Source organism: Triturus cristatus, chromosome 3_1 (assembly GCF_964204655.1).
Source record: "Triturus cristatus chromosome 3_1, aTriCri1.1, whole genome shotgun sequence".
In the NCBI taxonomy this organism is placed as follows: Eukaryota; Metazoa; Chordata; class Amphibia; order Caudata; family Salamandridae; genus Triturus; species Triturus cristatus.
Genome location: NC_140583.1, coordinates 563,006,254 through 563,022,183, shown reverse-complemented (window position 1 = coordinate 563,022,183; position 15,930 = coordinate 563,006,254). Strand labels below are relative to the sequence as shown.

General features: G+C 43.9%; 1 protein-coding gene across 1 annotated transcript in view; it reads right to left on the bottom strand.

Moving 5' to 3' along the window:
• Positions 1–15,930, bottom strand: part of SV2B (synaptic vesicle glycoprotein 2B) — a 701,510-nt gene that overhangs the window by 99,104 nt on the left and 586,476 nt on the right. The window contains exon 9 of the mRNA XM_085644488.1: positions 12,613–12,777. Coding sequence (XP_085500614.1) covers positions 12,613–12,777 — 165 coding nt within the window. The remainder of the gene's footprint in view (positions 1–12,612; positions 12,778–15,930) is intronic.

The following is a 15,930-nucleotide window of genomic DNA, read 5'->3' as shown; positions in this document are numbered from 1 at the left end:
TTTAACTGTTCTACCATAGAAATTGTTACAATAGATGACCCATTATGGTCTCTGATTTGTTTTTTAATATTATTCTACAGCGTACTCTTGATGGTTGTTCATGTTCTCACCTAGGTATCGGTGACAAACTTTGTATGGCCCCCTGATGAAGGCACATGCCGAAACGCGCGTAGGATTGTGGAAACATCCTAAGGCCATGTCAACGCTTAACCCTCTGTTCAACAGTCTTTGAATATTTGTTTATCACGTTTATTATTTCTGTACTTTATTTCACATTGAGGAGAATTCCCTTGTAAACTGTGTCAAATATCTTTAAACATGTTAAACTATCTAAAGAACTGTAATTTATTTACAATTGAAAATCAAATTCAAAACATGTACTTATAAATATGGAGATATATATATTTTTTCTATAAACTTATAAAAATAAAAATGATGTATATAAAGCACTTTAGTTCTACCTAGTTTTGAATTCAAGAGTTATGCTGTTTCTTATTATCTAACCTACATTCCTAAATCTATGTTTCTTTCCACTCAGTTTTGTCTTACCCTGATTTAGGAAGAATAATTAGGGGTAACCCTCTGTTCTTTACACACACATATGCGTTGTTTACATGTTTTGTAGATCGCCAGAATCATAGGATGATTGAGCCTCCCGCCAGACTCCAACCTGGTCCCCAGCTTAAAAGTCGCAATAAATTCACCTAAAAAAAAAGGCAAATCTGTGCCCTGCATGAACGCGCACCCACGTCATAGGGGCCTGTATTTGTAGTTCAATGATTGCCCATTTAATAAAACAAAGTGTATTCCAGATATTGTGGGTGAATTCGGGACACTATATCTGGGCTGCGCCACCTGCTTATCATGAGCACCAGTTTAGTTACAGAAGGACACATTCATTTTTGGAAGGCACAGGGAGATGAAGTGATTTGCCCACAATCACAGGATGTTGAGTGTCATAGCTGAGATTCGAACCCAGTTCCCCAGCTTTGAGGGCGACCGCTCTAGCCGTAAGGCTACATCCTCTCCCTTAATTCGCCCACTCTCTTTCCCATGTGTGATAAACTGATGATAGTCTACAGTAGGTTCACTTAATAACGTAAATTCACCTCAGCAAATGTCTCAACGTATTTCATCTTTAAAAATATTTGCTTAATTATATGATTGGTTGTTGATTAAAACTTTTGAGAGACTTTTTAAGAGTTTTATGACATGCATAATTGGCAGCGATTGCTCTCTCATAAGATCCCAAAGGTGAGACCTATTGGCTATGCCAATGCTTGTCGCTTGTGCTGTCAGCATTTTGGCAGCCTAGCACCAACATAGGCACCCTTGCACCCTCAATTGCAAGCATGTTTTTGTGCAGGAAGGGACACCTTCCTGCACAAAAACAATTCTACGAGGTGTTTTCCTCTTTTTATGTGTGCTGTAGAATGCAGCACACATGGAAAAATGAAAAAACCAGGAGAAATAAACATATTTCTCCTCATTACTCCTCTCTTCTGGAGGCTTGCGGATATGTATCGCTTCCCCAGGTTTACATCACTTTGTAAATGTGGGGCAGCGTCAAATTCCATGGGTGTTACATAGGAACACCCACTGCAACACCCATGTAATGCCTCCTGGGTGCATAGTAAGGCGGCAGAGCGATTTCAGCTGCGTCGCCGTACTCATGATTTATGAGGCCACTCAAAGCCACTCAGGTTGGCTTTGCAAAGCTTTATAACTCTTTATTAGAACCCTGCATCATGCATGTATAACTTTACGTGGTGCAAAAGTGATGCAGGGCTCTCATAAATAAGGCCACTTGTGTCTCTGAAAAAGCTCCTAAGTACTCTTAAGAGGAACATAAGAAATGCCCTATTCGTTGGTCGTTGCTATGATGGAAGATTGTGAGTTTATTGTGTGGCCCACGTGGGAAGTGTTTCTGTGTTGTGCGTGATCACAAGAGGCATTTTCTTATAATGTCAGGAGTAGCTGCACTTAAGCTTGCACTGGCAAGAAGGTGTCACTTTTATCGTGTTAGTTACACAATACAGAAGCGGCACTTTAAGGTGGAGACGATTTCATCTCCGTTTTCTCCAGTCCTCTCTCCTACTAATTTAGTATTTAAAGTAGCCAAGATCAAACAGGAAATTAACGAGTGTCGGTAGCAATTAAGGCTGAGTCAATTCCAGTGAAATGTACCTCCTCTTGAATCATTTGAATAAACAACTTCACTTTAAGGAGAACACCATTTGTAATATTATTTTAAACAACGAATTGATATAATATGTCATTCGCCGTTCTAGAAACGAATCCATTGATTCTGTTAGTGACGATTATCTTACCTGACCTGGAATTTACCAAATTCGTGGTTTAAATACTCAGCAAACATGAACAGTAAAAAGAAAATTATCACAAACTGTTGTTTCATCCAATGGTCACTAGGTGACAGTATATCTCAAGAAATTAAAACAAACTTACTAACCTTGTAAACAGCAGTGCTTTGATTCTCTCTGAGTTAGTGGTTTTAAAATTGTAGGCCACTATGTGTTATTACGCAAGGGAACTTTGAATTACTTAATGCTATTTATATTTTAGTGGATCAACAGAGATGCAATTAAACTCACCAATCTAAAGGTTTGTGTGTGATTCAGAACAATGTAACTGGGTGAGTGTTATTTTATGTATAAGAAAGCCTTTTTAGGTTTCGCAGGCACAGTTTTTGTACTTTGCTTGTGAAATCTATTGTATTTAATATCAATCTTAAAAGTGGCTTACATCCTGCCCTTGATTTTCATTGTTTCCGATGCTTACCACTTACATTTTATCTGTTTCTATTGGTTCTAGCATGCTGTTTCCTATTTTTCCTTGTGTGTTCCTCTTATCAGTGTCCTTGGGACAAAGTACTCATTCTCATCTGTTTTGGTGGGTGAAACGTCTTTTATTCAGTTTCATCTGTACCGCATTGTTTGTTTACCTTTACCTAATCTCGCTCTGCTTGCATGCATTTGAAGCGTGCTTCTCGCTAAATGTTTTTTTTGTTTGTCAGATGTCTTTGATTTAAACTTTTTGTTTTAGCACAAATTCCAAGCGTGCTTGTAGTGGTTGTTGAGTCAAAGCCAAGACTCAAACCAGGCTCCCCAGCTTCAAAGTCAGCAGTTCTGGCCATTACACAACATCCTCTGTCCTGCCCATTCTCTTCTATTTTCAACTCAGCTTCACCACATTCACGTCAGCTGTAGGTGAAAACGACGTACTACTGAATTGTTTTAAGAGACATGTTCCCCACTCTTGTGATTGTAAAATCATATGGGCCTAGTCACTGTATTGCTAATGACGGTAAATCTCAACAGTGACCTTCTATCTAGCATCCAGTGAATGATCAACACTTTCGATCATGTTTTTGCAAGGAACGGAGAATAAAATGCATAGTGTTCATGAGAGCACTATCTGCCTCTGCCAGGTTGATAAAAAACAGCCTTCTTATAGTGAAAAGCAGACCCGCAGCATAGGATTTACCAGATTCTGGTCCGGCTCACGAATATTACAACATAAGCTACAAGTATACATATTTCCCGACACTAGATTTAGGCAGCAGCGGAGTCTTGGTATTACGCACAGCATTGCAATTGTGAAGCCGGATAGACCATTACCTCATGCTTGAAAAAGGCAAACTCTGAGTGGAGGGGACATAACCAGGATGTAAGCAGTTACATTACACAAGGACACATTCATTTTTGGTGGGCACAGAGAGATTAAGAGATTTGCCCAGAATCACAGGATGTTGATCCGACGCCGAGACTCAAACCTGGTTCCCAGTTCCAAAGTCGTCAGCTCTGGCCATTAAGTCACATCTTCAGGAGTGGCTTCTGTTTCTGAGCGCACCCGCTACCCCACTGTTCCCTCCCCAGTGTGACCACTGACCCATCCCTTTACAACTGGACTGTGATCCAGGCAGGATGTGACTTATCTCCATCCTTCTTTTGTTCCACTGCGCAACCGTTGTAGCACTTACAGAACTCCAACAGAATTAAAGCATGTGTGTGACCTCAGTTAATAATACCCAACTCCTGTAATGTCTGGAGGTGACCTTTCTGTTCCCAAGGTGCTTGCATCCTCCCAGGTGATGGGGATGGACAGCATGCGCTTTTGTAAATTGTAATGGTCACATTAATAATGCTAGCGTATACATTTACCGCTTGGAAGTTACTTTCAGGGAAAAGGGAGAAAATTGTTTGTGATTTCAATCACTGACTGACGCACATTTATTGAGCTGAATCATGTCATGAAACAAGGCAGTAAGAAAACTAAATTTTACACATTGTATGCACAGATTAGCCACGTTTGGCCTGTATACTTGGAAAAGACTGAACTAGATACAGAGTGAAAATGCATGATTTTAAAATTGTATTTGTATAGTGCTTCATACTCCATTGTGGGGCGTGAGGCACAGTATTGGCAGGTGGCATACTACACTTTGAGGGAATGCTTGATTGGAAGGGAGTTTTATGTGCAATGAGGCCTAAGTGGAAAGTACTTGTGTTGTGCGTGAGTGACCAAGGTGGTGTCTTGTCATGGGTCACGTGCTTAACAGTGTAATGGCGGAAGACGAGTGAGAGATAGAGTGTGCCCAGTTTAATGAGTTGCTCTGGAGGTCTCATATAGAGTTTTTGGTGACTATCAAGGCTTCAACTCATACCTTTTACATGGTTCTGTAAGTCCCTAAATATTATAGGGTCTACATTATAGTCAATGCACAAGACCTGTTGTCATTTTCTCAGACACTAATTTATTGAAGCATGTCACCAATCTAACTTCAGTTTCAATGCAATGCAAAGTAAATGTATTACATAGCATTATCATATAGTCACGTAGCACAAATGGGTATGATTATACATCTGTTTTCCTCCAGAGTTTCAAGTGTTAGATCTTAGCACTGAAGCCATTTAAACAAAACATCAGTGGGCTAAGCACTTCCTGCTGACATCTTTGTGACAGGTGGGTCACAGGGTTCAGAGCCTGCCATTGTCATCTCAGCGACTACATTTTATAATGATACTGAGAGTAGCAGATTAAGGGAGTGTTTTATCTGGCAGCCTCTCTACTCCTGTTACCGACACCATATAAACTTCCATTTTGTGTTCTAAACCTCTTTTAGCACCTACAGCCAGGACCTGCATCAAAACTGATACATTTTCCTATACAGCTCCTGCAAGAGTTGAAAGGTTGCAACAAGCAAATGTTCTCAACATTCAGAGAAACATACAACATTCTTGTTAGGTTTTTCCTGCACAGCGCTTGCTCTGTGCTTGTTTGGTTTGTTCTGCACCCTTCACCTAATTTCCCTGTGGCTCCACGCATTTCCAAACGTGCTTGGCCGCTACATGATTTTTTTCTTTGTCCTCCGCCCTTTACCTAATATCCCCACATTATATTACCACCAATTACTGCACAATATATTGGATTTCTTAACATACAAGACATAACACTATTATGGAGTTCCAGTAATTTAAATTGCATGACTGCTCACCAAGCTAATACATACAACCAAAAATATTAATATTAATCACATAGGCATAACCTATTGCATTTACCAATGATTTTTTATTACAGCGATTTAATACACTCTTGAGTCGTTTCTAAGCTCTGTAAATAACCATTGGCTAATGTAATAATAGTCAATAAACCAACTCCAAACGCTGGAAAACTTCATTGGCTTTGCTAGGATTTGATATTGAGGCCTGAAGGTCATAGCAGACGTTTACAGCCATCGTTTAACTCTCTAAGCAGGGGCGGCTCCTCCATTAGGGCGGAGGAGCGACGCCTAACTGATTTCTCACAGTGCGAGAAGCAGAAACATAAAATGGTGAAACTACCATTGCTGCAAAAAAGCAGAAGTGTTAAGTTGGGGGTGGGCGGGTTTGGTTTCAGGTCGAGGAGGAGTGGCTTGCCCAATGTTTGGTCCGCCCTTTAGGGCAAACTAAACTAGTCATGCGCACTCTCCCTTTTCTCTGTGTAGGCTGCATGCAGCCTACATGGATAAAACGGCCTCCCCCTAGAGGCCTGTGGGGTCGGGGTCACCACCAATCACAACGCTGCTATTGCAGCATTGTGATTGGCTTAGGGGAGGGGAGGGAGGCTGCCTGCTTCATGTTCAGCGGGAGAGCAGGAAAACGGGACCAGGCCAGGAGCTGCGACGGCACGGGACCCAGGAAGGTAAGTTTCTTTTTTTATTTTATTTAACCCCCGACGAGAACCCAACCCGCCACTCATGCCAGCCGCTACTGTCCCTGAGGCTTCATGTACATCATCCATGTGGTGGGTATTAAAGAAGTTTGTAGTGCAAAGAGCGGAGGGTATCACTGAACCCACCCCCTCCAAGCCCCCTTCCTCCCCCTTGAGATTGTCATCAGTTGTTGGTGCTAGTGATGAGCTCTAAGTCATGTGACCGTGGGCCTTGACAACTGGATGACCAACATAATGGGATAAAATATTCAAGATCGTGGATATCTTTAATGGCACCCTATAGGTGTATTTGTCACTTAACATCTGTTTGTAAATGTAACCGTTTTAATTGCCAGGTCAAAAAATCCTATTGGCTGTTAGACATGCTATGTTCATGCATGAAACATTTTTAAATGATACATATTTCGATGATGTATAAAGCATAAAATAATTACATAACCCCACTCTGGATTTCAACTCTAAGCACAATGCATTGGTTGGCGTGGTTCAATTCATTCCTAGTTCTTGAGGGGTGTGGATCGAGGGGTGTCACTGTGTTTACTAGAAGTGGACGTCACTGCTGTCAATAAGTCAATGAGATAACATTCCTGTGGGTAGACTCTTGAACCGATTGTGAATATTATTTCTAAAGTATGCAGAGAAATCTAATGGTGGTTTAAGATTTCAGGCAAGTATGGGCTGATAGAAGCAATATTCAGCAGAAATATTGTTCAAATGAGCACTAACCAGTTTTAACAGTCGAACTCCCTTCAAAGCCTACATGTTTTATCTAATTTCTGCTAGGCTAACTGCATAACTTTATCTCAGGCAAGACTTGGTTCCAGCAGAAACACACTTGCAGGAACGCCCTGCTGCAGCACAAGAAGTACACTAGCAACATACTTTGTGCTATTTACAAAAAGGCCGCAGGTATCTCATGAGTTTTATACACGGGTGTATGGCATTTCTTTCGTGACTGACAACTGTGGACAGTCATGAGTGAAATCTATTTGATGCCATTTTTAGTCTTGGCAGATGGCAAAAACTGAGATCTCACAATTTTCATATGCACAATATGAGTACAACCTGTATTTCGCTTAGAAAATCAGGGTCACATGTACAAGGACTGGCGATAACTACTGCTAACGCTAGTTGGCAGCAGTTTTCTTACTGCTGTGTACCACTGAAAATTATTGCTTTGTTAGCGATGTATTTACAACATGTCGCTACATGGCGATATCTTCAGGGATCAGCGGTGAAAACTGCCGGTAACATTAGCGTGATGACAATAGGAATTCCGGAGTTAGCGGGCGAAAACTAACGATGGTCCATTAGCGGCAAAAAAAAGAACGTTAGTCAGCCCAACGTGAGTTTTTTTGCCTCCATTGGAAAAAATAGCCTATCAGTCAACCTCCAATAGAAAATAGGCACACAAAAAATGAAATGCAGAATGGAGCAGCCAGGGCCAAGTGCAGCACACATCAACAACCCCCTCAAGCCACCCAACATCCAGGATGACCAGGATGAGAGCCTGGATGCCTCACTGGACTTGCGTCTGGAGCCTGGATGCCTCGCTGGACCTGCGGCTGTAGCCTGGATGCCTCGCTGGACTTGCGTCTGGAGCCTGGAGTGGAATGCGAAGGAGCTGTGGAGTCAATGAGCCGTGGCGCTAAACATTGAGGTGCGGCGATCGCCTGTACCTGGTGGCGAAGTCTGGCAGGTTGCATGGGGACACGCTGATGACCCGTGTGAGAAGACTGCCTTCAGCCCCTTGGAGCTGTGAATGGTAAAGGCTGCATTACAGCCTGCATAGAGAACATGCCCACCCCTCCAGCCCCTGGCTGGATGCCTTGTCCCGGCACCAATGACCAATCCCAACACCACATTGAAGCGTTGTGATTTGCTTAGGGGAGGATGCCTGGCTGCCTACTTCCTGTTCCTGGAAGCAGACTCAGGAGAGCAGGAGCAACGAAGACACAGGACTCGGCCTCGAGGTAAGATTTCTCTCATTTTAATATTTACAACACCAGCTCACACACACACACCCGCGTCCACGCCCCATCCAGTGTCCTTTCCGGCGTTTCCCACCTCCCAGCTGTCCAGTCCCCCCGGCAGCACTTCTCAATGGCGGCAGCTGTGCGGCCATGCGTAGTGGGCGTACCACTGGTGTGCCAAATGTATATATGAAGTTACGCCGCATTCTATTACAATGCATATTAACAGTAGGCATATTGCAACAGTAGGGAAGGTGTTGGATAGCGGAGATGTAAATATTACTATTCCCACTTCAGTGAGTGCAACCCTAAAACTATCCCTTGCACCCCAAAGCAAGCCCTGAACCCTAAAATTAATCTTTGATCCCCAAAAACACACCCTAAAAATCATATTTGACCCAAATGCACACACCAATGTTCATAATTTACCCAAAAACACACCCCAAATTTAAAATTTTACCCCGTAATACACCCCAAATTTCATCTCCGACACCCAAAACCCATACCCACCCTAAAACTTAAAAATATCCCATTACTGGCCTCACGGTGCGTTGTAATGGAATGCGATGTAAAGGCTCCTGCATTGTTAGGGTTGCATTGTTAAGGCATTACGATGTAATGCCTGCGTTGTATTGAACGCCTCCCGGGCCAAAAGCAAGCCGTAGGCAAGCCCGTCTGCATCCGTCTAACCCTGGAACACGCTCAGCACCTAGCACGCTTCCTCTTGTACACTCCACCGCTACGACGCCCGCACCCTCCTCGCCATCAACCCTGGACGCCACATCGCCTGCCAGGAGCAACCTCTGTTCCAGACTGGACATCGCCATCACTGAAGGCTACTAAATCACCCGCAAGGACCACCCCGACCGTCCAGGAGGCATTGCCATCACCTACAGAAGCACACTCCGACTGACCACGCACTCTAATGGCCCAAAGGTGACCGTGGAACACCTCAAATTCCAGATTCGGACCAACCCCAAGCCCATCTTTTGCGGCACTCTCATCTGCAGGCCCACCGAGCCATGGACCCCCATTCTCGGATACCATTGTAGACGTCATTGCACCCCAGGCTGTCCCATCCACCAACGACATCCTACTCGCTGAACTCAAGTTCCACCTGGACAACCCCAGTGACCAGAACACCACCCCCTGCTGGGGAAGCTCCCCAACATCAGACTCAAGCAGCTAGTCACAGCAGCAAGCCACATAGCAGGACACACGGTCGCGCACGTCTCCTCCACCAGTGGGAAATTAAACTACAGCCACACCACCAGACTCTCCTGGACCAACCATCAGTGTCTACATCACTTCTTCATCTTGCCCACCATACACCACTGCCATCATCGCCCCCCCTCGCACTGGATCAAGGCCACCGATGAATGTCTCGTCAACTCCCTCAGCACCACCACTCCGCCAATGCTTACAGACGATAACACCGCAGCACGCAACCGCCACTGATGGATCGCCAACTGCGCCGACACCCTGGGACGCCTCAAGAACGACACTGCATCAGTAGCTTACGCCTGCCTGATGGCACGCATAAGGGTGCCGCAGTGCCACAGGGATAGGCTGGCCCCATGCATTGCTGGAGTTGGGTCATGCTTGTGACACAACCGCAGCAATGCGTGACTTTAGCGCAGACAGATACGTCAGGATTCCAGACTTATCTGCCATTACTTGCGTCATGGGACACTATCCAGTGAATACAGCGCATCCATGGTGTCGCAAGACGGGCATAGTGAAAAGTGTTGCAATGCTGTATTGTCGCAGCGCTGCAACACTTTTCATGACTTAAGCCCAGGAATGCACATTATCTTATTGATGGTGCGCATTACTGCCTTGTAGTTTTGTCGCAGGGCAGCGCAGCAACATTGCTTGCAGCGCTGTCCAGCACCAAAGCCTGCTGGAATGAGGCCCCACGTGTTAGCTCCATTTTTAAGACCAGCTATTTTCTGGTCTTAAAAAACTGCCTCTAACCGCAGTTAGAGGCAGTTTTTTTGGTCCTCCTACCTTCAAGAATTCCCTTGTAAATATCGCGAAGTGGGGTTAGCGGCCGTTTTTGCACGGGAACGCCTCCCTTGCATGTCATTATCGCTAACAGAAGTGGCGATCTTTTCTATGGATGTTTTCGCTGGAAAACTGCTGCTAACAGAGGTTAGTCACAGCTTGTACATATGGCAATAAAATTATCGCTGCAAAACCGTCTGAAAAGTGCCGCTAATGTGGCATTAACTCCTTGTACATATGCCCCCTAATGTATTACATTTTCAACTGTGTGGAAAGAGACTAATTGTCCTACTGAATCAGTGCCACTGAGGTCTGAGCATGTAAGTTGTAAGAGATAGCAAGTAATTATGGTAAGTCTTGATATTGTTGATTTATTTTTTTATCTATATGGACGATGTTGTACATTTTTTTCCAATAAACCCAACAAAGTAACATTCGAATTATCAGCAAATTCATAGCAAGGATTCTTAACGCCAAGCCAAGTCAAGCTGACTTTTTGCACATCAGAAGACAGAAATGTACCTCCATTTCTCACGAGCACAACACAAATAGGGCCATATTTACAAGCCCTGTATCGCCACAGGAACGTCACTTTTTGTGTAATTCCTGTGGCGATATTCTCTTTGCCTTGTTTACAAGGCAGCATTAAGCCACTTAACGTGGCTTATTGCCGCCTTGTAAATTAGGCCCCCTTTCATGCTACGCTTAGCGTGAAAAAAGTGGGAAATTGGTGTTGCCGCGTGCGTTCCGCCGCAACACCCGTTGCTTTTGACGCTGTCCCCTATTTACAAGGATGGCGTAAATAGGAGGCAGCGCCAAAATTAAGACGAGGGAAAACCTGGTTTTAACATGGCAAAACGAGGAGAAATGGTTAATTTCTCCTCGTTTTTGCCGTTTCTATGTGTGCTGTGTCGCAATTAATGATTGTGTATGGAAGGTGTCCCTTCCTGCACATAAAAAATTAATTAAACAAATGGCGATTTGCAACTTCTATGTGTGCTGCACAATGCAGCACACATAGGAGTTTCAAATCGGCATTCTAGATTGTTTATGAGCAGGAAGGAGCACCTTTGCGCACATAAAGAATCATTCCCCCTAATGCAGACACCCTTGCAGTATGGTGCAAGGGTGCCTGCGTTGGCACTCAGCAGCTAGATTTAGCGCCAGCGCTAAAGGGAAACGCAGGGGTGCACAGCATTCTTATGAATACGGCTCATCCCTGCATTTTCAGAATGCCTAAGCGTGGCGTTAGCAATGTTTGCTTAATGACACGCTTCGGCATTCTGTTGTAAATATGCCCCTTAGTTCATTTGTGTACAAGTGTTGTAGACTTGTTTCTATGGTAGGATCGCTTGGCTTAAACGATTGCCTCAACATGGTGGCATTAGCTTCTCTCTTCGATCTACATAAAACAACATGAGATCAGTTACACAGCGAGTGGTAGCTGGTAGGCTTGATCCATATCCCTATCCCTCCTATATCATTTAACGTCAGAGACAGTCAAGCTTAGCCTAGTTTGTGATCTCAGTCTACCACTTACAGTACAATAGCACATCAGATCAGTCAATAGAAATAACAGTTTGGAGAGTGCAAGGCAGATTTGGGATAACATCCTATTACAACGCATTTAGGACTTAAAATAATGAAGATGGAAAATGATCTACTATTTGAATTGCACTACAATGTCTTTGTTCTCCCTCAGCAACCTTACTCGTAGGCAGCGATAGCTATGGGGCATATCAGCAAGGGCTTTATCATCCATAACTCGGCTTCGTGCTATCAGTAAGGATGCCCTAGCATTTTAGCAGACGTTAGTTTTTGGAGAAAACTGCTGTTTTTTCCGAAAACTAACGTCTGCTAAAATCTTGACTTTAGCCACCCCTAACATAGGGGGTGGATTCTGCTGATACGACCACAGGGTCGTATCAGCAAGGTTATCGCTGTTTTGCAGGGAACATCGCTGGAAAACCAGCGATGTTCCCTGCAAAACAGCGATTTCCCCGCTATCGCAGGAATTTTTATCGCCTTGGAGATACGCGTTGCTAATAACGCGATATCTCCGCGATAAAAACCTGCGATAGAGGGCGTTAGGAAAAGGAGCACTAAGCACGCTTTGCGATAGTTATTGCAAAGCGTTGCTAATATGCCCCTATGTTCCTTTGAAATCTAGAAAAAAAACGGAGTTGTAGTTTTTATTTTCCTCGGTATATTCCATTTCCAAAGACTACATGGCACAATTGAAAAGCATATGAATCTAGCACACATTAATGAAGCAAAATAAAAGTACAGTAACGTACTGCATATACAGCGATGTAGGATAAGACACATTTCAGGCGGAAGTAAAGAGCTAATAATGATGAGCACCAATGCACAATGCAAACATTAAATCAATAACACATACTTGTCATCCAAAAAGTCTCCGTTCTTATGAATTTGGTTTTCAAGAGTAAAGTTGAATACAAAATGGTGGATACGCTCAGCTTCAAAGATCTTCACTTTTGCTTCATATGCCTCCTCCTGGAGGTATCTGATCATGTCTGGAAACCAGACAGTAAGGCCGTAATAACTGTACAATAAAATAAAACAGTAAATAACATTATTCTCTCCAGGTGATCCTACTTTAAAAAAGACAATGACATTTTTTTCTCAAAAGATCTATAATCCTGTAATCTTCGTATGAGCGAATTAGTCCTCTCCTGTTGTTTTGATTCAAATAATATTTCCAAATTTCCGGAATACACAAATAAATATTTCAGATAAACCGTGGCATTTTCTTGAAACTTCACCAAAATCAAAACACAACATTAAAATAACACCATGGTTCCCAAGATATTTCTGCACATTCGCCTAGTCTTGCTTTAGGATTGACGCTTCAACTCTCAATAGAAGTTAAAAGCAAGTTGTTCCACTGACGATTTAATGTGTGACAGTCTGGTTGCCCATGCTCCTGCACATGTTCTTTCTAAATTCAAATTTAGGCTGCGATTTGCCAGACTGAACAACGTACAATGTAGCGCACTCTTTAATTAATAACGGCAGCATTGAAAAAACGTTTAAACACATTTGACCGTTCACCTTGCTCTCCTCTAGATGGCGCTATTGCCTTTGTACAATTTCGACAAACTAATCATTAGGCACCCGTATATCCGAGAGATGTAAATCAAACTAATAAATAATAGGGGAATTTATTTTAAAACGTTTTCTAACCTCCCGTCTCACTAAGTTTTCCTTTGGAGTATTCCGAGGCTCAGTTAAAAGCATGTGATGCAGGTTCTGAATGCAATTTGTATTCTATCACAGTGACAGCCTAAATTCCATCGGGAACAAACTGCATCCGTGTATCTGGGTCAGTGCACGTAAGAACTATGCAGCATTCTGCCGCGTTCTGTTCTGGGACGCCATCACTCTCTGCAGCAGCAGCAGTCTGCTTACAAAACAGGAGTAGCTAAAATCCCTGCATTAACGTCTGACTGGACAATCAAACATGTTCGCTAGGGGGCCTATTTATCAAAAATTCACGCAGTGAGGCGTCGCGCAGCAAATCACTATGCGGCGCTGCACTACGTGACAGGGAAAGGGAAAAGGAATGTGTGGTATTTAGGGTAATATGGCACATTCCTGGCTTTTCCTCTGCGCTGGCAACCTTCTAGCAGCCTAGCGCCAACACAAACAGACAGGTGCCGGTGTTGCATGAAGTATGGTGTGTGTGCACTAAGGGACACCTTCCTGCACAAAAACAAATCTTAAAGGCATATTCCTCTATCTATGGCTCTCATTTATGGGATTTTGGCAAAGGGCAGCGCAGCAAGGCACCTTGCTGCACTGCCCTATGCCAAAGTGAATTGGCAGGAATATACCGTATTTATGCAATACAGTGTTTTCCCGTCCTTTCTCCCTGCACATAGCACCGGTTTGGTAGCTTAGCGCCAACATAGCCACCCTTACACCCTGGTGCAAGAGTGCCTCCGTTGCATGCAGGATTGCTTTTGTGCAGGACACAACACATTCCTACACAAAAATAACCTAAGAGGCTTTTTCCTCTTTCTAAGTATGGTGCAGAATGCATCAAAATCCATGGGTTTTGCATTGGAAAACCCATCACAACTCCCATGGAATGCCTCCTGGACGCAGATTAGGGCGACGCAGCGCTTTTGAGCTGTGTTGCCTTACTCAAGATCTGTGAGGCCACTCAAAGCCACACAGGTTGGCTTTGCATGACTTCATAAATCGGATTGAAAGCTCTGTGTCACGCATGTACCGCTTTACGTGGTGCAAAAGTGATGTAAGGCTCTTATAAATAAGACCTTATGTGTGATGCAGAATGCAGCACACATACATAAAGGACATAACATGGAGAAATAAAGATATTGCTCCTCTTTACGACTCTCCTGGGGAGGCATATATTTTTAGCGCATTCACAGATTTACCAGTTCTGATGCAAAAGCCATGGGAGATGCGTGGGAACACCCATGCAACGCCCATGGAACACCTTCCCTGGACAGAGTACGGCATTGCAGCAAATTGCGCTGCGCTGCGTTGCCTTACTCCAGATTTATGGAGCCACTCAAGGCCATGCAAAGTGATCTTGCATGGCTTCATAAATCTGCCTTAAGGTTTGATTAGCTGTTGCACCACATTGAGTGGTGCAAGGGCGATGCAAACTATCTTATAAATAGGCCCCTAAATACCACTGTGAAAGGAAGCCAACACGCTTAGCAGGTACAAATTTCACTTTATTTGCGTCCCTTGCAATCCTCGTCCAGCTACAGCTGCCATTAAGCCCCACTACCCAGTTACACGCAGGGAGCTCCCACGCCCCGCATTCCACACTTGCATTCCGAACAACCCAAAACACCCCCCCATCCTTCACAAAACAAAACAGAAATATAGTACAAATAACCAAAAGAACATGAACAAAAAACATAAAAGATAATTACTAGTGCAGAACGAACCAGAAGTTAAAATCTGCAGTAATGTTTGAACCTGGCGGGAGCAGACCTAACCCTGGAAGACACTCTGCACTGGCACACAGTGCTTGTGTCTGCGCATACATGATCTTTGGAAGAAACATGCTCTCGATGCGCAGGCTGAAATCCACCTATACTCCCAATACATGATTCACGTAGGCAGCTTTGGATTCAGGCACCACTGAGACTGCACACATATCCCGCACCTCACCATTCCCCAGAACAACCACTGTAATCCTTCACCTCCCTCACCTGAACGATGCAGAAAATCATGAAAATCCCTTACGAACGAAACGAAGGTTTTTTGATTCTCACCCAGTTACCACCACAAACAGGGGATGCCCTGCAACACTCGTCTCGGGTGCCGTACTTCTTCTGCACAGCAGCTATTACTTCTACTACGCCTTCCAATTTCCCCATATAAACAGACTTACTGGACAGCCAATCCTTGTTCAACTTAGATCCAGCAACTCTATTTCTCAACAGCATTAAAGGAGAAATCCCGTGCTGATGTGGGGTGTAGTCCTCAACGCCCACAACATGTCCCCTTCAGTGCAAACCATTCACAAGAGCCAGTCGCAACTGATCCTTGATCACACGGTTCAAGAGTTCCACTAAGCCTGTGCTGCAAGGGTAGTAAAGGGACATCAGAACATGTCTGATGCAGTTCTCCACTAGAAAACTTTCCATCTACCTGGACACTAATTGTGTCCCATTATCCGTTACCAACTCTTCAGGAAATTCGTCCCTGA